Consider the following 24,003-nt stretch of genomic DNA (forward strand, 5'->3'; position numbering starts at 1 on the left):
TGCACTGGAACTCATAAAAGCTTGTTCAGTAGAGCCTCTCGAAATACATGGGACAAGTGCTTGATTTACTGAAATATGCCGGGACAGATAACCAAAACCGTCCGGGCAAATCTGGGACGCCGGCTCACCCTAACCTGATTGACAACACAAAACAAATGTAAATACAAGATTTATGAGTGTGTAGCCTACTCACTCATTCATTGACAAAGCATGGGGTGCTCAAAGGTACCTACACACCTAAGTAAGACGTAGGATCACAATGGATATTATTTACAAGTACAAATTCAAGCCAGGAGTTTACCAAACATGTACTTGCACGCCCAAGGGGATTTAATCACCAATAAAATTCCTGCAATATGGCACAATTCTCTATATGGGTGGGTAAATCTGCTCACAGGAGCAGGTTGTGTGGTGTTGCTTACCTTTCAAAATAGGTGTACAATCGCAGATTGAAGTGTGTCGGTGTTCACTTAGATTTGATAGGCATATTCCCACTTTAGATATGGCAAGAAATGTAATCTTGTCAATTCCATGGTTAAATTGGGGATGGATCCACCCAGAAAATTGTGGAGGAAGAGGACGGTGTTTCCTAATGCACAAACAAAAAAACATTCTCTGGAGACACAGAAAAGAAGTTTAAAAGTGCAATAAATATTTGGGCTTCTTTCATGTATCTGGGAATGTAGAACTGCTCAATTTCTGTAATAATAAAAATAAGCAATTGTGAGTTTACCCTGGAATTTGTGTCAACCACAGGTGCTCAGTGGCATTTGTGAAATTATTTTGTTTTGCGAGTTTATCAATAGTCTGAATCGTGGGTATAATCCGACTTGTTGAAATTTCTGACTTGCCACCCAGGGTATTGTGAATCGGGCCCTTCGCCAGGGCTGGCTTTGGGTATAGGTGAGCTGGGTCCAGGGCGCCTACAGTTGGAGGGGAGCACAGGTAGCTGACCTCCTGAGCTTCCTTGAATTAATCTTTTTTTCTAGACGACAGTTCAGTCCATTCCCTTCAAGCTGTTTGTAAATCATATTGGCTTTCATTTTTAGCCTTCTTCAAATACCTCTTTCCCACTTCCGCTTCCTTCTCCTGCAGCCCCCTCCCAGAAACTTTCACTTCCAGTTTGGCAACAGAATAGCTGATTGAGGAGAAGGGACTAGGTGCAAATGTGTGTTCACAAGCTGGTCCCTGCTCTGAGTTCACACAGTACGTGACCTGTGAGCCCAAAAGGGCCCCTACTAGGACAACCAATGGGAGTGACGGATGGGGAAGGAGTGGAGAAGGACAATTAGGACGGGCACCCAATTTAGTTTCTCCAGGGCGTACTCTGAGAAAATGTCGGCCCTGCCCATAGCCATGGCCTTAAGTCCCTAACTGAGTGTTGTCACTTGTGCATCAGAGGACTGGCTCTGGAAATTATATCTAAATGTAATATCATCCACTCAATCCAGACAGCAAGTATTCCCAAATAATTGTAAATGTATTTATCATACTTTTCAACACGTCCAAGTTACGACTGTATGAACCACATGTACGTGGTGCTCAAAATGTCAGAAAGTGCAACAATTAACACCATTTTCCACATGTCGCCTGTAGGAAGGAAAGGAATGATAAGGAAAAAATATAAACCATAACCCAATACATGGATACTCTGTGCATACAGACTTAGGCATAGAAAGATTGGCGTGTCAACTTTTTAAGTAAGCATTACTCTCTTACACCAGGTAATTCCAAAATGTATAAGTTACTCATCACAATACAGAGCGTATTACGTAATCATTTGGAGTTTGTGATTATCTTTGACGTGAACATATACTGTTGTAAAGCGCTTTGATACCATTGGGTCTAGCTAGCGCTATATAAAACCTCAAATAAATAAATCTGGTAAATAGATGTATATTATAGTTATAGCTCATTACGTATATGACACCTGCTCATAACCAGCATGTGCAAAAGGGCAGCTGGTGTAGGTGTGTGGTTATTTTTGAATGGGGGTGGGCTCACTGTGTGGGTTTCTCTATGAAGAATTTCTCCGTCACATGTTCTTTTTGTGGTTGGTTGGTGTGTGTCTTCAGGTGGGATGTGGCTGGGCTCCTAAACGTGGCCCTCCGTGAAGGGGTACATGTGTGCTTGTTTAAGATGTGCTTCTTGGGAGAGGTGTCTGGGTTTCAGTGTAAGTATTGGGGTTTTTGTTTAGGCAGTTTTCTGTGTTAAAGTCTCTGCATGAAGATTTCACATATTACGTAGCTTCGGTGTGTTTCCCGAAGAACGGATTTGCACCTTCTTTAATGATGGGGAGCAGAATCTAACTCACTTATTGTTTGTTTGCATCGACATTTTCTAGTACCTCTTTATTTGCAAGGCAAAGTTTATGCAGAAAAGAATATTCTATATTTTATAAAATCTCTCTTAAATTAACATAATTGATATTGTATTTTAAAAAAAAATATTTGGTTTATCTGTTTAATTGTATTGTTGACCTCAGTACATGTCTATATCAATAAAATATTTTCAAAATAGTTTCTGTGAGAAATAATTTGTGTGCAATAAGCCACCAGTGTCAGCCCAAGAGGTAGCATTAGTGATCCAATCGAGCCATCTAATACTTTAATTGTGGTATGAATATCACATGTAACAATCGTAGGAGGTAAGTTATCTTTTTCTTTTTGACTATGATGTACTACCTTGCAAAGATATGACTAGGGACTCGCAACCTGATGAATGCCCTGAACCCATAGGGGCCTCATGAGCAAGGGATGAAACATGTAATCAACTTTATACTGTACAAAAGGGGGTGGTGATGGACGAAGCATCTGAACCAATCAAACACTCACACCCAGTCAACAGATCTGGGTTTAATCCATCACCGTTCTTTAGCCCACTCTGCCACCCCAGTTCAGACATGGCCATATGCAAATCAGTCTGACCCTGTGCCTCATGGGAACAGTCCAGCTCGAACTGCCAAGCCATGCCTTCCCTGGATTCAAGCAAGCCTGGCTGAAGACGGCTGTAATGCCAGAAACCGGTCCTAGGAAGCTTGAGTCCGGTCCAGGGAAGGACTCAAGCTTCCTTTTAGATCTTTTAGAAAAGCAATCAAAACACACCTCTTCTGTTAAACAGTATTCTCCCTACTTCTCTCCCTCTGACCCTATCCTCCGTCCAATATCTCATACAGAAAGCGCCGGGACGCCCCTTCGCTGGGGCAGCCGAGCGCTATACAAGCACATATAACATTAACATTAACATCTTAAAAGTCAGGTCCCTGCCTTGCTTACTGACTTAAACATGCTGCGTTCATTGAAATGACTACAATACCAGAAAATTATTTTGCGTAAGTTCACAAAAATATACATCTAGGGACGTGGTTATGAAATAACATTTAGTTTACTGCTACTGTCTGCAGAGTAAATATATTGAATGGGATATTTTTTACTGAGAGCTTCTAACTAACACAAATAAAAGTTTGTGTTGTCTGTGATGTCACTCAGAACCCCGAAATGAAGAACATCTCAATTATTCACTTTTTACCCACCTAAACTCTTTTGTTTCAGGGCAGCACATTCATGTGAAAAACTAAACAGCTGCTTTGAAGCTGCTCTGTGTTTTCACAGTGCAGGAGGCAACCTGCCTGCACTTTTAAAGGGGATTAGAGATCCCTTTGCAGGCGGGTGCAGTCAGTGACTGGACTCGGCTGCAAGGGGTTGTTTTGGAGGTCCAGGGGACTCCCTTCAAAGGGCTGCCATCAGGCAGCGCACTGACCGTGCACCAACAATAAGGTGGCACACTCTCAGTGTGCCTCCTGTGAGCTTCTATGCTTCTGCGCCCACATCTGTAATACGGTGCAGGGCAGAGGCAAAGGGATTCCCTTATTTGCATGGGGCACGCCCCCATGCAAATGAGGGAACACCCCATGAAGATAGCCCTTGTGCTTTACCCTATCATTAACGACATAGTCAAGTCGTCACTTAGCACCGGATCTGTCCTCCGCCCGATCACTCTTCTCCCGGCTCTGGGAAAAATAACCGAAGAGTTGGTCTACAGAGAACTCAAACACTATCTGGAAGCTCATAATATACTTCACCCGCAACAATCTGGCTTCCGTCCCAAACACTCAACTGAAACAGCTCTGATTGAACTGTCAGATACAATAAAAACGCTGCAAGACCAGAGGAAGAAGGCTATTCTCATACTTCTCGACCTCACAGCAGCGTTCAACACCATATCCCACTCAATCCTGATCAACAGATTGATGGACATTGGGATTTCAGATACAGCCCTATCATGGATAAAATCATTCCTTACCGACAGGTTTCAAACTGCCGCTCTTGGCCCTTTCCATTCCAAAGAGAAAAAGGTCTCCTCCGGAGTACCCCAAGGGTCCATCCTGAGTCCCCTTCTTTTTAACATTTACCTCATCCCTCTCCTATCTCTGATTGAATCATTCGGCATACTGGTAACATCGTATGCCGATGATACGCAGTTGATCGTACCCCTAGAGTATAACTCTACCAAAGCTGAGCTCAATCTCAAAAACTGCTTAACAGCGGTCTTCCACTGGATGGACACTAACCATCTCAGATGTAACTCTAGCAAAACATAGTTCCTCCCCATCGGAAAGAACACCTCCTTCTGCCCAGCCCTCTGGTGGCCGGATAACTCTGTTGCCCCTCCCCAGACCGTAGCAACAGCTAGGAACCTCGGTGTACTATTCGACTCAGACTTATCATTCGACCAGCACGCCAGGAATGTTGCCGGCAGATGTTTTGGTATAATAAAATCACTAAGAAAGTTCTTTGACTTTCTTCCACTTGACGCCAGGAAAACGGTAACAGTAGCCCTCATAATCTCATGCCTAGATTATTGTAACGGCCTCTTGGCGGGGACAAAAAAGTCCACACTGACCAAACTTCAAAGTGTTCTTCACACGGCTGCCCGACTGGTCCTAAAATTGCCCCGAAAATCATCTGTTTCCGCAGCCCTAAGATCCCTGCATTGGCTCCCCCTCCATAAAAGAATACTTTTCAAAATACTTACCATCGCCTTTCGGGCGTTTAACACTACTGGTCCAAAATATCTAACCAGACGCTTCCCCCACTACAACTCGAGTCGTTCCCTCCGTTCTGCCCAGGAAAACCTCATGTCCCCCGCCAGGTACAACTTGAAGACGAAAGGTGGAAAAACTTTAAGCTTCCTGGCCATTAAAGCCTGGAACAGCATGCCCAAACACTTGAGACAACAGGCCCTTGAGAAACCTTTCAGAAAACTTTTAAAGACTTGGATCTTTAACCTCCCCGACGACTGGATAAAAGCTGCCATCTAGCCTCCTTCTGCCACCACGACTGGACCTTCAGGAATTTCAGCGCCATGATGCTCCCTCCGGAGCGAACGTTGCTCTTTTGAAATACCCCCTCAAATATCAAAAATATTATGTGCGCCAGTATTATTGGTATATCAGATTGGGCCGTACAAGTGTCAATGGCACCTTTTGTAATACGAAAGTGCCCGGGGGGCACGCAAAGCGGGCGCACATGCTCGTTGCGCCCCTGGGCACTTTCATACTATGGCCCCTAGTGTTCACAATAGCGGTGATCAATGACAACCGTACCTAACAACTTCTTCTTACTCATTGTTATGTTTTTATATGTCATTTAAATTTTTTTTTTAAGAGATGATCATTTCGAGGTGTTCCCACATATTGCCCTGATAATTATCTATATGTTACTGATGACGGTCAAAGTGTAGCATGTGTAGATGACTGCTAACTAGTAAGGTTATATTTTAACATAAATTGTATATGCTGTTATTTCTTCACAGTGACCAAGATCTGCACCCAGTGTGAAATTGAACAGAAATCTGAAACTATGAGAGTGCAGTTGTGTGCCAGCGACTTTGGTGAGTGTACATTTGTGCTTCCAATCTTGTCCATTATTCAGGAAAACAGGCAAGTGTGCTACGAATTAGCCCTGTAAAGGGTGTTTGATCCAATGTAAACACAAATATCTGGCAGGATTGAGATTCCTGAAGAGAGTCCAACAATTTGCAAATGTGACGTGAAACGGCGTATCTCTGAAAGGAGGGGGTTAAAGGTTGAGGGCAGTCATGCCGTTTCCAGCTGCACTCCTCTGTCTTAACAAGCGACATCGCAGGTGTAAGGCTATTCCTAAAAACGGCAGTGTGACAAACTCATGGAGACAAAATAACACAGCTGAGGAAATATGGATACTCGAATATTCTCTTATATGCCTGATCATCACTCTAGCACAGTGGTTCTCCACCTGCGGCCCAGGAATCCTACTCAGGGGGTCAGTGGGTGCTTAGAAAATGAAATCATATTAACATATTATTAAAGTGCATATAAATTAAGAAGCAACATGTAAAATAATTTTTTAAAAACGTTTTGTATATGGTGAGGAGTCTGAAATTGAATTCTAAAAAGGAAGTTAATAGTCTCATATTGATTTGTGAGAGTAGTGGATGTGCATCAAACAGAATGCAATATGAACAATGACTGACCTCAATGGATTTAGAAAAGGTCCAACTTTACCGTTAAAATTAAATATATATTTGTGAATGAAATATAATATTTCATCATTTGTGTATATATTTGATGAATGCTTGTTTCTGTTTTTCTTGTGAATTGTTTTGAGCTTCAAATAATTGAAAAGGCTTAGAAAGGGATACCCTGGCTTCCAGTAGTGACTCAGTGGGGTCCCTGGATTCTAATAATGAGTCAATGGGGGTACCCTGGTTCCAGTAAGGATTAGGTGAGGATCCACAGAAGTCGAAAGGTTAAGAACCACTGCTCTAGCATATTAATTTGTATCAATAAACATTTATTGTACATTTTTTCTTTCACATTTCATACTTTGAATGCGAGTCGTTTAATGACTTTGACAAACACTTCTGAATTTATTATGCGTGTCGTGATTTTTAATCTCCAGCACTCTCCAAAAAGCATGGATTCACTTACCTTTCGGGGACAGAAGTGCTCCCCGTCCTGTGGTTGTCCCACATCAAGACATTTTTTTTGCCTCAAAGTGCAGTCTCTGAGATCTGAACAGTCAAAGGTGTAGAACCCTGGGGACTCATCACTGGTGCTGGTCTAGTGCAGCATTTGTCCTCAGTGAGCAGGGCGATACCAATTGGGTCCTTAACAAATGACTGGAGTACTGGAACTCAGTAAAACCAATCACAACACCATTGAATTCTTTGCCTTGGGCAGACCCTCCAGGATTTCGCGGTTTCGCGGTTTGCCGCGAAAGCGGCACTTTTGTAAAAATCGCGGCATTTTAACAAAAGTACCTGCGAAATCGGCACTTAATTGTCTTCGCTTTCTCTAGGAAAAGCGTTTTCCTCATTTTGGAAATTCTTCTCTGCTGGAGATTCTTCTTCCCACCAAAAAAAAGTGCATCTTTTACAACTCATGAAGGGATGAAAGAGTGAGAATTGCTTGTGTTTTAGAGGGTTAAAAGTACCAGGTGATCAAAATGCGGGGCAATGGGTGCCCTGCAGTACCTCTATGTGAGCTGTGAAAAAGGACCATGATTGAAGAAGAAGCCTGCAAATGTGGGAAGGGTTGGCCACCCCAGACCTTCACTGTTGTCCGTACCACATTTATCTGCGCGTGATAATGAATGCCTAAGTGATTATCTGCTTTCCAGAAAGTACACCTCAATTATTACAGAAATCAATACCTGAATTAACATAGAGCCAGACCACAGCCGGCCAATGTTTATGTATGGGATTCATGTCCAAGCACAAAAATCTCAGTAGATCCTTTTAGGATTTGTGTGTCATTTACATTTCAAAGTAGACTGCGGGAGCTTTCCATTCTGAATCATAAGTAGGACACTGCGCGGCTTTAAGGTGTGTGGCATGCGATTACACATTTCCTAACACACGATGGTGACATATGGCAATATTGCGTGTTCCCTTCAGTGCAGCACGAGAAGTATAACTTGGCTCACTCCTTCAAAACTAAGAGTGTGGTGCTTGAAAATGGCAACAAAATATGGTATTCAGATGACAAAGGAGAGTATGGTTCTGCGTGCGACAAAACAATGATGTCGCAATGTACACATGGCAATACGACATTCGGATGCTGATATATTGTTTGTTAGAACAACGCAGCTCAGCAGTTTAAGTTGCTGTGCTGCACAGAAGGTTGAAAAGAGTGCAGAGCCATATTTCTTCAAAATGGCCAGGTCATTACGTGCACTGACACACTACAAATGCAGACCTGACTTACTCAGAAACGTTAACTGTATTTAAAAGATGTAGGAGGAGTGTTCAATCTTTTAACAATTCCCTCACAGGTTAGATTCACAGTCACTAACCTGTTAGTCTCACTGTTCAATTTCAACATAAAACGTCAATGTACCACATTCCATACAAGCTTCAAGAGGAAACTTATAACCACAAAGAATTGTGACTTGATAGGGAAAAAAGTGTGAGAAAGGTCAGAAAGCACTTTCAGGTTAGCAAATGTGAATCTGACCTGTGATGGAAGTTTTATGATTGAAAACTCCTCCTTTGTCTTTTAAATACAGTTAATCAGACCCTCCGGGATTTCGTGGTTTGCCACGAAATCTTCACTTTTGTAAAAATGCAGCGCTCTTTACAAAAGTGCCCTCAAACACACCCGCTCTGCCTATCTATTTTGAAAGTCTTCAAAGATGTTGGTTACTTTACAAAATATTGTGTTTTCCCTCTCCTTTAACAATCATGCGCAAAATGCAGCAGTGCTAGCCAAATCACGTTGGCTCATACTACAACTCGGCTTCTCATTTAGCGCATAAAAGATCAGAGCTCAAGCAGATTACATCAGTCTAAAATGATGAACCCCAAACAGTAGTGATGTCATAAAAAAAATTCCAGTATAGATAATGAAATGCCTTCCCACAGGTCATGAAACAAATGCTGTTGCAGTAAGTGATACCAATTACAGTGGCGGCTCCTCTGCTATGCGGACTACTTTCTAGGCAGATATAGACATGTGCTGGAGCAAAATGCCGTCACTGATAACGCAGCTAGGCAATGGTTAAAAGGGCAGTGTCTCAGGCCATATTCTATAGGTGGGCGGGGCCGAAACGTGAATGACATTTGAAAAGGTCACTAGATTGAAACGGCCTGAAAGTCACTCTTTGGGTATACGTGTATATATTTCTATTAAGATTTTTTTTTATTTACACATGAGTCTTATTAGCTACAGCTGTGTCGAGGCCAAACAAAGTGTCTACATTGTAAATAAAACAAATATACATAGCTTCATGTTGTTAAATAACTCAAAAAACTAAGATATCTGTGTTTGTTGTAGGAAAAATGGCCAAATAAAATGCCGCAAAATTGCTGCTAAATTTCCATATTTGTGCCGCTAAATTTACATTTTTGTGCCGCTAAATTTGCTAATCCATGCCACTATATCCTGGGGGGTTTGAACTTGGGGTCCTAGTTTCTAGGTGAGATTTTTGGCTTTCATCTTTTTGGACACTTTTTGATTCCTAAAACTCAGTGGCAGCTGGTAGCGAACGGTGGCGGGGTGAGGGGGATGGGGGGAAGCAGGGCAGGGGAGGTTGGTAGAAAATAAAAAAAGAATTAAAAAAAGAAAACTTACCTCCTTCTCACGTCGCCAGCCTCTGCCTCCCCGCTGGCTCTCCTCCATTGCAGCAGGAAGCACCTGAGCTCGCCGCTAACCACAAGGCTGCAATGCAGCATTGTGATTGGTTCCCCTAAGCCAATCAGAACTTTGCAATGGAGCATTGTTATTGGTCTGAGCGCCATTTCTCAACACTCAGACGGGAACAGTGATACTGGACATGTTCCCCATCAGGCTGTGTAATCCAGCCTGTTGGGTAAGATGCAAAGTGTGCAGGATTGTTTGGCTGGGCCAAGGCGGCCGGCCCAACAGTCATGTCCACTAAATGTGTGCGCACCACTCCGCCCCCTGGCCCCTGCTATGGCCAGCACCGCCCTCCCCGCACCTAGGAACAGGAAAAATGAAATGATAACGCTCTGGTATTATCATTTTATTTTTCCTTTGCACTGCTCTGAAAGCAGTGGGAGAGCTCCTTCGCCTTTGTGGAGGAGCCGCCCCAGCTAAAACTCATTCTCTAAGGCAAAGCCCTCTAAATATTCTAGCATGGTACCCAGGACTGGGCCAGTATATACCTTTGAGCCCATAATCCTGCACCACTATTAACTCCACAAGGCTGAATGTCTTGAGAGAAACAAACTTGCAAAAATCAGAGTCCCAATAAATTCTCAACTAAAGTGTAATTCCAATTGACAAAATCCAGAAGCCTCTTTGTGAGAGCTATAAAACATTTGGGGTCAGCTGCAGAAGATACTTGCACCTAATGGTGCTCTTTATAGACCCTTCACCTGATAATAAATACCCAAATCTTCTTTGAAGTTACAACCCTGACTGGTCATTGAAGTTACAAAGTGGCATTTGCTGTGTCACACTCTATGGGAAATTGTAACCCCTACTGTTTCCTTGAGTCAGATTAGACTGATTGTCCTTACTACCTGGATAGAGTGAAGCGCACAAAGTTAATACATTGGTAATCCAGTTTAAGTGCAATATTATTACAGAGCGTTGGCCCTAATGGTAAACAACTCTACATAAAGAGAGCATTGTCCCGTAACTGCCGATTGACAGGGGCCGCATCAAAATGCCTTAAAAATCAAGTAAAGTCTGTACAACATAGTTAGTTTGTTCTTAAAGATGAAAAAACTAATCACACAATAGGTGGTACTGCACCCTGCTGGCAGTGGGATGCAACCACAGGCCGTGCCTACAGCATGTTAAGTAGGCAGTTCAAAAACAATTGATGTCTGTGCAAATTCAGTCAAGACCACAGATGATTAAGGAGTGTGCATTCTTTACCATTGTTTTAGCTCTCTTTTCCAATTACGGGAAATTACCACCCACATGCAAACAAGACTTAGCCCCACTTTAAAAGGGACAGTCCAGACTGAATGTTTGCCACATAACCCCTGAATAAGAACACTATTTCCTTTTGCAGGAATTCTAATATCCAGTACTGATAAGATGCAAGTTTATAAAGTGCATATCCTATCAAAATATTGAACTTTACCTATGATGATCAGGCTTAGACTCTCGGCAGGTGGCAGTGTTCCATCTGCCATGATGCCCCACAAGTGCAGAGCAGGCTACAGGATGCACCTTCACCTTAAAGGTTTTTTAATCTATATGAGAACAATGGAATGTTGAGTGCTCCGTTGAAGAGAATGGAGTGCTCCAGGCTTCAAATGGCCGGAAGAAGCCTGGAGCATCAGCTTTCCAATGTTTGTTCACAGCAGTTGCTGTGAACAAAAGTCTCACAGAGCCCGAGGAGAATTTCAGTCCCTTCGGACTACGTGAGGCCTTTGTTTTACAAATTAGAACACTCTGCCCTCTAGGGGTGGAATGTTCTAATAGCCTTAGAGCCCTTCTTAGAGGGCCCGATCGGCCATTAAAGGCCGGCTCCCTTGTTACAGGGCCTTGCCTTCGGCCCGGGCCTTCAACGCCACTTTAGGCGGGCTCTAGGCTATATTTTTTCTTCACCCTTTTCCTCTCCTAACCTCTGCAACGATGACTGCTACCTCTTCATAAGTGAATAGTGCTGTGTGCGTCTCTGCTTTCTGTCTCCTGTCTCTCTCTCTAGGATGGTGCAAGAATTCTTCCTGTTGCTTTCCCCAGACTTTCAACATACTCTTCATGTTCTTTTTGCAAATATGTCTATGATTCTCTCTCCTAGTCATTGGGGTGTGTGTGTTTGTTCTACCATGAAGCAATGCAATTTTTTGATGCCCCTTGGCATCTCCATCCTTCATTCAGGAATTCCCTATGCCACTATTTACATTTCACACCTTCCTAGAGGTTGTGAAGATTGGTATGTTTTGAAGAAGTCTTCCTGAATTCTTCAGAGGAAAACCTTTGCAACTTTGCATCCAAGCTTCAAAATGTGCTTTCTAAACAGAACAGATATTTATTTATATTTTTAACATTGTGTTCAACCCGTGATAATCAGGCTTTTAGGGTTCAGAGAAGGGTAGAGCTAAGATGATTAGAATCTTTGTTGAGTCTAGGGATGAGAAGCATAATGGGCTAGTAAGGGGTTTTGAGGGTTTAGAGAAGGTTAGCATTAGGGGTTCAGAGACCATTAGTGTTAAAGGGTAGTAAGGGATTTTTATGGTTCGATGGAGGGGAGCAATACGGAGATGTAAAGGGTTTTTAGTTTTAGAGAAGAGTAGCTTTAATGTATTGTAAGGTTTATGACTCGAGGAAGGGTAGCATTAAGGAGTAGTTGAGGGTTTTAGTAGGTCCAGAGATTGGTAGTGTGAATGGATAGCAACAGGTTTTTTGGTTTCCAGATAGTGTTAAGTACTAGTAAAGGTTTTTAGAGTTCAAGAACGAGTAGCAAGTAGGGGAAGAAATTGTTTTAAGGTTCAGGAAAGGGTAGCATTAAGGGATCATAAGGTGTTTGTAGGCTTCAGGGAAGGGTAACTTAAAGGGGTAATGAGGAGTTTTAAGGAAAGGGGAAGGGAAGTGTTAAGAAGTAATAAGGGGTATTTCGAGTTCGTCGGAAGGGTACTTAAAGGGATAGAAATGGGTTTTTAGGGTTCAGAGAAGGGTAGCATCAAGGGATAGTAAAGGTTTTTTAGGGTTCAGGGAAGGGTCAGCATGAAGTATTAGTTTGGGGTTTTAGGGGTCCAGGGATGAGAAGCATTATGGGGTACAAATGGTTTATTAGGGTACAGTTAGATAGCTTAATGAATGCATGTGACTTTTGAAATTAAACTTTTTGGGGTGGAATTGTCACAGGTAATGAAGGCTTTTACTGAATTGCCTCCACAATTTCAACTAAACTTTAATGTAGTGGACATTTTATTAGGAACTTTATTACATGCAGCACTTACACCTATTTTGTAAATCATTAATGTAAAAGCAAGTTGGAAACCCTTGTCAATTTGTCAAATGGATGTGAATTAAAATAATGCAGTCTTCACCTAGGGATAATGTAATTTACCTTATTTTGGTCAGTAGTAATCCTCTGTGTTTGCCAGTCTTCCAAGAATGTATTGTCACAGGCGCACCAGCAAGGGCTTCACAGCAACCTCTACAGATGTGCGGTGCTAGATTCAGGTATAAAGGAAGGGATGGGAAAAATTTGGGAGAACGCTGATTGGTGGGCACAGACTGACTAGTGGAAATAACATTTTGAGTCAAGAGTGCTAGTAAAATGTATCACACAACGTTCCTAATCACAGAAGAACTTCCATAGATCCTTTGCGACTTTTATACTCATAGATACCCTCTTCTCTGTGGACAAACCTAGATTTTAGGTGGTTTTTAAGTTCACTGTTATCAACATGAAAAGTGAGAAGATACAGGAGTGACTGGCAGGGTCCATGTGGTAGAACCTCCCTTGAAACAAAATAGTAGTTACATGTACTCACTCTGTCTTTCTCAAAACAAAAAAATATGAAAGTATGTGTAGGTAATCAGGTGCCAACTTCTGCAGTGCTTAATTTGAGCCGGTGCTTCCGGTGCTATGCACCGGCACTTATTTCACAGGGCTGGGGCTACAATTTCTGACCCTGCAGGTGGTGGTTTCAATATAAATTGTTCAATTATAAAATAAAAAAAATAACATACCTTGCATGGTGGCTGGCTGATATGTATTCATAGGCAGGCCGGCGCATGCCTCTCCAGGCAGACATGATCGTGTATCACTACGTTAGTGATGATGTCATCACGCCTGGCAGTCACGTATCGAAGAAGTCATCTTCAAACAATAGCTTTCTTACTATTCCCCAGAGTCTGCTGCACCCCGCCACTACCTGAGCCTAGGCCTCCCACTGGATAATTGTAGCTGGGGGCTGGCTCATGACGGAGTTGAGGCAAGGAAGATGCAAGAGCGCATTTGGAACTTGAGAGTGAGGGCTCATCATGACAAAGAATAAATGAAAGTAACTGTGGACTTTCATCTTGCTGTGCAGGCAGAGTAGCATAACCTGGGGCCTGGAAGAGGCACGCGCCTCGCGTTTCTTTTCATTCCTGATTGTAAGCACGCTGTTTAACGGATTAGGAAGTGAACTAAAATGCACCGGGTTTAAAGCGTGATTTAAGAGCTCACTCACTGACATAGAAAGGAAATTTGGGACCCAAAGGGACTAATGGGCCTGAACTACAGGTCGAAGTCTCATGACTGCGCGTCATTAAAACACTAATTTATTGAAACCTTCAGGCTCGACCTGTGGCGATGCAAATCCAGGCAGGATCGCGCTGCCCCTGTACTGGGGTGTGTCTCTGGATCTGTAGCACTTCCCACAGACTCGGGCTGGGCACAGGGGCTACTGATGCTTTAGATTACATGAATGGACAGGCCACTGCCACCCATAGGGGCTACACAGACAAGAGCGTAGCAAGTTGTAGTGCCAGAAGGGGTTAGAGCAGAGCTTCCTGATGCCAGCCCCTAAAGGACTGTAAAACTGGCTGCACCCCTGCATTGCTGCTAAATCTTCAACATGCTAGATGCGGCCCACCGCAACATTTTTGCGCCATGGAGTCACTTGTTGTATCGGTGCTGCTGCCTCCCAGCATGCTAATTGCTGAGCGTGCTCGAGTCCTAGGAGCCACAGCCATACTCACTGGCATTGGCAGCATTAGGGCCGGGGGCAAAGCTTGTGCTGTAGCACAGTAGCATGTAACAACAAAGGGAGTTTGGCCCATGCGGACGGAAGTGGGGTAAGGGCCCAAATACTGTATAAAAAAGAAGGAACCCACACTTCGGTAATTTCACACCATTCAACTTAAGGTGAAAAAAGAGAGATAAACAAAGTTTAATATGTTTATCCGGGCGATTAGTTGCGCCGTTTTATTTTTTCAATTTTATCAAAAAGTACTTTGGTCTAAAGAAATCACAGTGTCTTGAACGTACTAGCCACCAGCGTACAACAAGAAACTTAAATCAAACAGTGCATCAAAACACAATAATTAAGCACAACATACAACGTGAAATCTGAAAGCATACTATGAGTGAAATTTGCAATGTGTAAAAAACACAACAAAACACAAAAAATGTGACAAATTATTACAGCAAAAAGGGGGAAAAAAAGATATATATAATCATATATTTTAAACATGACATGATCAGAAAATTGTTAAATGTAACCAATAGGGAATCTATTGATAAATCTCAAGAAGGAACAAGACCACCTCTCGGTGGCCTTATTAGCAGGCTTGTAGTTCCTAACAATTTAGTCTGTTTGTCAGAACTGAGGACTTAATCCTGTCCGCCTACGCGTTTCGAGTTTGTGATGTGTCTTCTCAAACTCTCTTCAGGGCAAATTGAATTCTTTTCCCCGTATGTTAAACCTATTCATAAAAACATAAAGGTTTAGGGGACACTTGTTACTATTAGCTCCCATCAACCTAATCTCGCTTTCTCATGCATACTACTATAAAAATGACACGTACCTCCGGGGAATAGAGGTGGAGTAATTCATCCAACCCACATGTGTCGGTTTCAAAGGGGTTGGTGGGTTCTGTGCGTGCAGGGAAAATCAATGGTTTTGCTCCGATTTTCAAACCGTTTTCCACATAGTTAACTGCAGGTAAAATGGGCGTATTACTCGCTGTTATCAATGCGGGAAATATAGCACTTTCAGGGGTATTGGAAACCAATAGTCACTTACTTTGTTTACTTTTCTTGTCGAAAAATAAGAATGCCTTAGTTCAAGGGGTTTGTGCCGGTTGTCTTTCAACAGCGACTGGTGCCGTGATTCTGTTGGAAAAGCACGGGCGGCAATTAGTAATCCCTCGGGAGCCTCAAGCTCCTTTGTAAGAACACAAAGCGCGCGTTGAAGTTTACAAAAAAGCCGCGCTGGGACGGGTCGACTTTTAAATGTTTAGCGCTCGTTCCAAAATGGAAAGGCGTGTGCGTCTGGTTTGAGCTTCGCTTTGTAACGCGCTGTCAGTTAGCAGAGCGCTTGTCTTACCTGGCCGCTTGACAGCGTGCTCTACTTCCTCATTCCTTCACTGCGACTGAATGTGAAGTCGATTACCTCAGTGATTCAAAGGAGTGAGCTCATCGTGGGCACCGAAGGTGGCAAGTTCACCACCACCTTGTTTAAAAAGGCCACAGACAAAAACACGATCTTACATTACAAAAGCTTTCACCCACAAGGGCTCAAACAGAATCTACCCTACGGCCAACTACTCAGAATTCGGCGTAACTGCTCGGATCTCGAGGAGTTTAATGTGCATGCTGATACCTTTTGTGATGAACTGACCAAAAGAGATTTATCAATAGATTCCCTATTGGTTACATTTAACAATTTTCTGATCATGTCATGTTTAAAATATATGATTATATATATCTTTTTTTCCCCCTTTTTGCTGTAATAATTTGTCACATTTTTTGTGTTTTGTTGTGTTTTTTACACATTGCAAATTTCACTCATAGTATGCTTTCAGATTTCACGTTGTATGTTGTGCTTAATTATTGTGTTTTGATGCACTGTTTGATTTAAGTTTCTTGTTGTACGCTGGTGGCTAGTACGTTCAAGACACTGTGATTTCTTTAGACCAAAGTACTTTTTGATAAAATTGAAAAAATAAAACGGCGCAACTAATCGCCCGGATAAACATATTAAACTTTGTTTATCTCTCTTTTTTCACCTTAAGTTGAATGGTGTGAAATTACCGAAGTGTGGGTTCCTTCTTTTTTATACAGTAGCACAGTAGCAGGCAGGGTCACAGCAAACTGAGCAGTGGATACCAATGTCCTCGTCATCCCTGGACCTACTAATTAGAGGCAGCACTAGCAGTGACATGACCTGCTGTGCTTGGGCAGCCGTCTGTTCTGCAATAAACCCAGTCGAACCGCACTGATTAATATACGCAAAAAAAAGCATTTTCATTTGGTGCACATTTTGTTCTTGCACTCGGTATAGGTAGGAAAGTCCAATCCATGTCATCTTCCTGTTCTTTAGGAATGACAACAAGAAAACGTAGAGTTCACAATAGCAGGGGAATGTACAGGCTGGAGACAGGGGTGCTAGTAGCAGTGTTCTAGATGAGAGAGAGCAAGGGTAGAGAGGAGTAAGAAACAACAAGAGAGGAGAGAGATAAAACAGAGCAAAGTAGAAGAAAAGGAGGAGAGCAAATGAGACAAAGAGAAGGCAGACATGATGTGAAGAAGAGAGCAATAGGAAGAGAAAAGAAAGAATGAAAGGATGTAGAGGACATGACAGAAGAAAAAAGCGGAGAAATTATAAAACTGAGACACAGCTAAACAATGCTAGAAGAGTGATAGTAAAGAGCCAAGATCGAGGGGAGAGAGAGCAAAACATAGATAACAGTGAAGAAGAAAAAGGCCAGTGGTAGAATGAATAGCGAACAAATCAGAAATACAGGAAATAAGGTAAAGCACCAGGTGTGACAAAGACGATAGAAAATGATTAGAGAGGTGAGAGGATAGACTCTCATAGCAAAGACTTAGAGGACAGACAACAAAGCAAGGTTAGAAGATTAGACTGAGGCAGTCTGTGTCGTAAGTGGGGCTCACCGAGGTAGAAGTGGGCTGTGGCCTCCTTGGCAAAATTCTTGGCACGGGCACCTCTTTCTTTTAATTTTTTTTTTATTACAAATTAAGCACTGACCTTCTGCCAGATCAGGGGGTGGAGTTCGGCTATTTAACCATGTACGCCTGTGGTGTCGCAGCAAGAGAGAATTTGCAGACCTGAGTTTGCGCACTCATTAGACAAAAGGGAGCCAGTACACGTGCATATCAACTCTGATTCGACCTCCACATGGCCCCTGTTGCTCCAGCGTGTTGTATGTTGGCACAGGGAGAGCACTTTAGCTTGCGCCACGTCGCAGAGGGCTTAGGCAAGTTTTCTGAAGCTGCTGAAAACACTATGCGAAGTAGAGATGAGCAGCGAGCGGGATTAGAAATGCCCATTATCAAATCATTTTTTATCTTGCATTTTTTGTTTGAATATTTTCATTCTGTTTGGAAAATTAAGGCTAGTTTTAATAAATTGACTCTCCAGCAGGCTTTTTAAAACTAAAAACAGATGCCTCTAATGACAGTTTTATGAAAACATAATCCTAAAAGAGCTCAAATAATTTCACAGTGCAAAAGCCAAATATGCAACAATAGAAATGGAGAGTATCGACATGCTGATAAGAGGATAACCGTGTTGATAAACAGTCCCATGGTGTAGAGAGCGACACAAATGTTCAGCATGCTTTGAGTTGCTTTGTGTACAGTACAAAATCAATTAAAGGAAATAGCCTACTAGAATATGCTTCTATGTTTGAATCTAATGATTGAATTAGCCAAACAAAATGTATGTATACATCCAGGTCTTTGCAGAAGTAAAGATAAGAATGGAGAACTGTAAGAACCATTTTACAAATAGCTACAGAGGACTGCTGAAAAAGTGACCTATCTTTAAATGTCGAATTTCTGTCTAACACCGAAGAACACGGACTATTCATTCACTGACTGAGCTGTGAAAAACTCTTCTTTGTATCTTAATTTTAGGTAAAAAAACAACAACCTGGCAACATTTTTGCAATGCTTGCAAACTAGAGTCCATAACTACACGCTTGGTCCTAGACTTTTTAAGCCTTTGTGTTGTCCTTGCTGCTCGTAAGGACCACGCAAAGGTATCCCTTCCTGCGCAAAAAACAATCCTGGAGCATGACACACGGGTTTCTACATTGGTGCTAGACCTCACCCAGTACACCAGCAATAGCAGAGAGCAAAAGTGTGACATATCTTAGTAGGCATGACTCCTTTTTGCTCTTTCCGTTTCACGTAACGCAGAGCAGCAACTTTGCTGGCTGTCGTGTGTTGCGTGAAGCATTAGTAAATATGCCCCTGAATGTTCTTCAAACAGGAGGTGGCGCATCACTGATCCCCCTCCCCATGGCATCTGTAAGAAAGTCGGTTACTAGTTGAGGGGGGGTGGTAGAATCCTACTCAAGCAAAAAAACACAATTCTCGTCAAGGTGAAGTCACAAGCAAACTGCAAATTAACCTGTGCTCAGCCCTCTGGAAGCTTGGCAAAGAGCAATCAGGCTTAGCTTAGTGGAAATGTGGAAATTATTTGTGCAGCACTTAACCCCTTCCATGCTTCCATCGGACAAAGGCCGTCGTGAGCACTACCTCCGTAGTGCTGCGCACGCCCTTTGGCTGACGCAGCCCCGCCCACTCATTAAAACCGCCGCACTGCGGTTGAATTTGCGCTGCGGTTAAGCGGTTAAATAGTAACACAGTGGAAACACACCACAAAAGGGATCCCACACCAGATTAGATAAATAGAGTAGAATGTAATAATTAAATCAAGAACAAAATGACAATCAGTAGAACCAGGGGTATGCAATTTGAAAGATTTAGGTGAAAATAGTGCCAAAAAGCCCAAACTGCCACTCACAATTGTAGGAAAGTGCCCTTTGCATATGGTCACCCCCCACTTTTTGCCCGAGTGCTGATGGTTATGACTCTGAAAGTGCACTGGAGACTGCTGCCCAGGCCCAATGCCAGTGTCTCTCCCTTAAACTGATATATGTGAATTGGTAACCCAAGGAGGCAAGGGCTTTAACCCCCTTATAAAAGTCCCTGGTAACTGGTACCCAGGGCCTGGGAATTCAAGGGGACAGCGAGGTCTGCTGTTCGTTCCACCCTGAGTGACCCAAGTAAACAAATGACAGCAGTCCTGCCATTACAGACTGCAGAAGCAGTACAGGCCGTTTAAACTCAATTTTGCCCTCACCATGTATGACCAGGTCAAAGCACTATCTTTAATATATGTTGGTCTCCCCTAAGATAGGCTGCCTGAGCCCAGGAGGCAGGGTGCAGTCTACTAAAGTTGAGGATGTTATTGCCAGCTTATATGTCTTTTTAGTAGCCTTTTCCATTAAAGACTAATATAAGTGATCAGCAGTACATCGGTTACACAAGATTGCACCCAGGTACCCCAGAGGTAGCCAGCTCCATTTGGTACCTCTGAAATATGTTGTGTTTGGTATCAAACAATGTATCTTATCACCCCTGATATGGTTCTCATGCCAGGGTTGGTGTGGCATTCACCCAGTTGGCTTCCTTGGAGGCTGCCCAGCTGGTTGCTTCAGCCTTTCCTGTGCTCTGGCTGGCAGCCTACAGCTGCTACCACCAAGATAGGGATCTGACCCCCCTGCTAGGAGGTGTGAAGAAAGGCCTGGATGGGAAAGAAGTGACATCTCCCTCCCTGACATGATGACTAGGGAATTGGCACATCAAAGCGGTGAGCCTCAAAGCATTCACTGCCTCTGATATGCATCCAGGCAGCAAATGAGTAAATAGCACTCCCTCTTCCCCCAGGCCCATTTGCACCTGGGCAGGTGGGAAAATTATGTAGTCAAGAGGATTACACTCCAGAAGGCTACCCACACCCCTAGGTTGGGCTACCTGGTTTGTACAGCAGAGGACAACGTCTGCCATTTTTATAAGTGGTAAACTAGAGGGTTCTGGGGTAGAAAAGGTGACCATTGGCCATTCACACCCACACACCTAATGACCCTAAATCTAGGATTGAAGGGACACCCCTGACACCAGAGCCTCAGTTCTGATCTTACCTGCAACAAAGAACAAAGAAGAGACCTGTGTCTGCGACAACAGGACATGCAGAAAGCAAGGGGTTATACACTGTACCTGCAGCAACCTTCCTGGAACTGCACAACGATGTCTCGTCCCGGACCAAAGACCTGGTCTCCCAGACAGAGGGACCCCTTTGAAAGCCAAAGCCAAATCCAGACTCCCTTGGAGTAGTGGCACTAGTAAAACAGCATACGGGAACCAACAAATTTCTGGCTCTCGGGTACTCGGAGGGATCGCCCAAAAGTAAATGTCCAGTGAATTGTGGAAAATGTAGTCCTGACCTCCAGCAAGTTTCTTGTGGCTACCGCTTTGCCCCAGACCTCTGGACACCGAAGTATCCTTTAACTGATCTTACCGCTGCCAAAGGCTTGTTGGTGGCCAGTCTGGCAACCACCACCACCTCACCAAGTCTGCAACTCATAGAACTCTGCAACATCTTCATCAATGCCAACAGTGGTACTTTGAAATGCTCAACATATATTCCTATAGTAAAGCATGTCTACTCTTTGCCACTGTACCAGGACTGAGCTAAGGATTTATTATTGGGAATCCAAGGGACCATCTTTGGGGATTATGAGAGTATTAAATAGTGCAGGTGAACTAGCCATACTACATAATACTCCACTTTCCTGTAGTGGATATCTGTTCATTTGAGAAAGTCACAAGTTCAGGCCAGCTGCGATAGAGCGCTGGTCGGATACAGGGACCAGGTTAGTCCTGCTGAAAAGTAATCTTTTTAGTCCAACACAGAGTGGCATTTATTGTGGAGGGGGCCGTGAGGAGCGGGGAAGCATCGCAGACAGTAGTTGACGTAGCTCAAAGAGCAGGCCTGGCGTCCAGATGTGTGTCACTGTACCACGACGATCCTGTTGTAATTACTCCTGGTCTGGCCAGTGCTTTGTGATGGCGCCCTCCATGAGCGGTCAATGCTGTAGTGTAAAGGGTCAGGCTGATGGCACTGGTGGGCTGTGTGAGTGACAAGATTTTGGCACCAACAGGACTGTTCGCAAAGAGCCCAAAACTTCAATGCAGCCTCTCTGGGACCACACCAAGGATCCACCTGAGGGGCACCACATGGGAATCAGGGGCTTGCTCCAGCTGGATCTGGGTGCTGGTTCAGGTCTTTGGAGGACTGTTATATCCCTTTGGCTCTGAACAGACCAGCAGACTAGCAATTGGAGCCACTCTAAGAGTCCTGGGCTCAAGTGGAGGTCCAAATTAATCAGACTCATATAGGCGGGGAGCATGGCAGCAGGGCAGCAATCCAGCAAGGAAGCAGTCCAGTAAGGCAGTAGTCGAGCAGAGTGGTAGTCTTTTCCACAGTACAGGAGTCCTACTTCCTGGCAGAGTATCCACAGTTCCAGAAGTATACTGAAGAGTTTGCGTCTGAGGCTCGATATTTATACCTCGTTCTTCCTTGCTAGAAGCTTCTAGAGGTTTCCCTTTGGAGCCCACAGGCTTTCTGCCTTCCCTGCCATGACTGCAGTCTAACTACAGGGAGTATGTAGCCTTTTGTGTGGACGAGACTGCCTATTTAAGTCTAAGTAGGGCTGTGCCCAGCTCCGCCCTACCATCCTGCATGATGGCTCATCCGGGCCAACCTAAGCTCTCTATTGTGTATTGCTGCCTAGGATTTATACACAAAGCCCAACTGTCAGCTACACCAGTCCTGTGACCCATAGACAAGCTTCAGGCACCAAACGGCTAATCCAGAAAAATGCCAACTTTCTAGAAGTATAAACGTGAAATGACATGGTGTCTTATTTAATTCACAATATCAACCACACTATGTGCTTTTGCTGGTGGGGTCATTTATTTACCCTATTTTTTATATACTTAAATTTATTTTTTTCATAAGGAAACTCATATCCTTTTTAGAAAAACATATATAAGAGACATACACAATTTATACAACATATATCACAAAAAATCTTGATATTATCAAACACATATATCATTTACCATCATCAATATGAACCAATATGACCTATGACTTATAGCACCAAACTTGTATGGCATTTATATATCACAAAACTTGATATGCATTGGTGTTTCTATCGTCCCAAATCAATCAATACACATTGCCTATTTTATTCAAGACAAACTATTTTAAAGTCATAGATTGACATTGCCGACGCGTTTCTAGCCTCGCGGTTTTCTCTACGGGCTTTCATCAGGGCTCCTTAATGACCGTTCATTGGACATATCTACAAAATATAAAAACATATATACAGAATCCCTTATTCAGCCTCTAACCTTCATAATTACTATCCCACCCATCTCCATGGGATTTGTCATACCTTCTGTGTATTTTCTGTATTTAAGCCATTCATGAACGACCTTTCAGCCTATAGAAAAAGGCAGGGAAATACCTGGTGTGCACCCTATGTAAACAAACAGTTTGGTTAGATCCAATCTGTATCTTGTTTATTTTCTCATAACTGCTCATGACGATTTTTAGTTGCAAGATGTCACAGGTTGGAAAATTATGTAATCAAGAGGATTATGCCCCCAGAAGGCTACCCACACCCCTAGGGTGGGCTACCTGTTCTGTACAGCAGAGAAAAACCTCTGCCATTTTTAAAAGTGATAAACTGGAGGGTTCTGGGGTAGAAAAGGTGACCCATTGGCCATTCACACCCACACACCTAATAACCCTAAATCTAGGATTTAAGGGACACCCCTGACACCAGAGCCTCAGTTTGGATCTGACCTGCAACAAAGAACAAAGAAGAAACCTGTGCATGCAACAACAGGACATGCAGAAAGCAAGGGGTTATACCCTGTACCTGCAGCAACCTTCCTGGAACTGCACAATGATGTCACGTCCCGGACCAAAGACCCGGTCTCCCAGACAGGGGGACCCCTTTGAAAGCCAAAGGCAAATCCAGACTCCCTTGGACTAGTGGCACTAGTAAAACAGCATGCTGGAACCAACAAATTGCTGGCTCTCGGGTACTCCGAGGGATCGCCCAAAAGTAAATGTCCAGTGAATTGTGGGAAATGTAGTCCTGACCTCCAGCAAGTTTCTTGTGGCTACCGCTTTCCCCCAGACCTCTGGACACCGAAGTATCATTTAGCTGATCTTACCGCTGCCCAAGGCTTGTTCGTGGCCAGTCTGGCAACCACCACCACCTCACCAAATCTGCAACTCAAAGGAACTCTGGAACATCTTCACTCTGCAACATTTTCAAATACTGGTACAGCATGAATATCATACCTTCAGGTATGATATTCATGTTGTACCAGTATTTGAAAAACTTGTGAAGCACTGCAGAAGGAAGCTTTATTTAGATATCACTTCCTTCCAGATCCGTGAGGCCAAAATTAGGCGCACTGACAA

At 43.3% G+C, this 24,003-nt stretch overlaps 1 protein-coding gene across 1 annotated transcript in view; it reads left to right on the forward strand.

Moving 5' to 3' along the window:
• The window catches only part of SFRP5 (secreted frizzled related protein 5), a 152,786-nt gene that overhangs the window by 49,559 nt on the left and 79,224 nt on the right, over positions 1–24,003 (forward strand). Inside the window, exon 2 of the mRNA XM_086922613.1 lies at positions 5,815–5,892. Coding sequence (XP_086778739.1) covers positions 5,815–5,892 — 78 coding nt within the window. The remainder of the gene's footprint in view (positions 1–5,814; positions 5,893–24,003) is intronic.

Source organism: Lissotriton vulgaris, chromosome 5 (genome assembly GCF_964263255.1).
Source record: "Lissotriton vulgaris chromosome 5, aLisVul1.2, whole genome shotgun sequence".
Lineage (NCBI taxonomy): Eukaryota > Metazoa > Chordata > Amphibia > Caudata > Salamandridae > Lissotriton > Lissotriton vulgaris.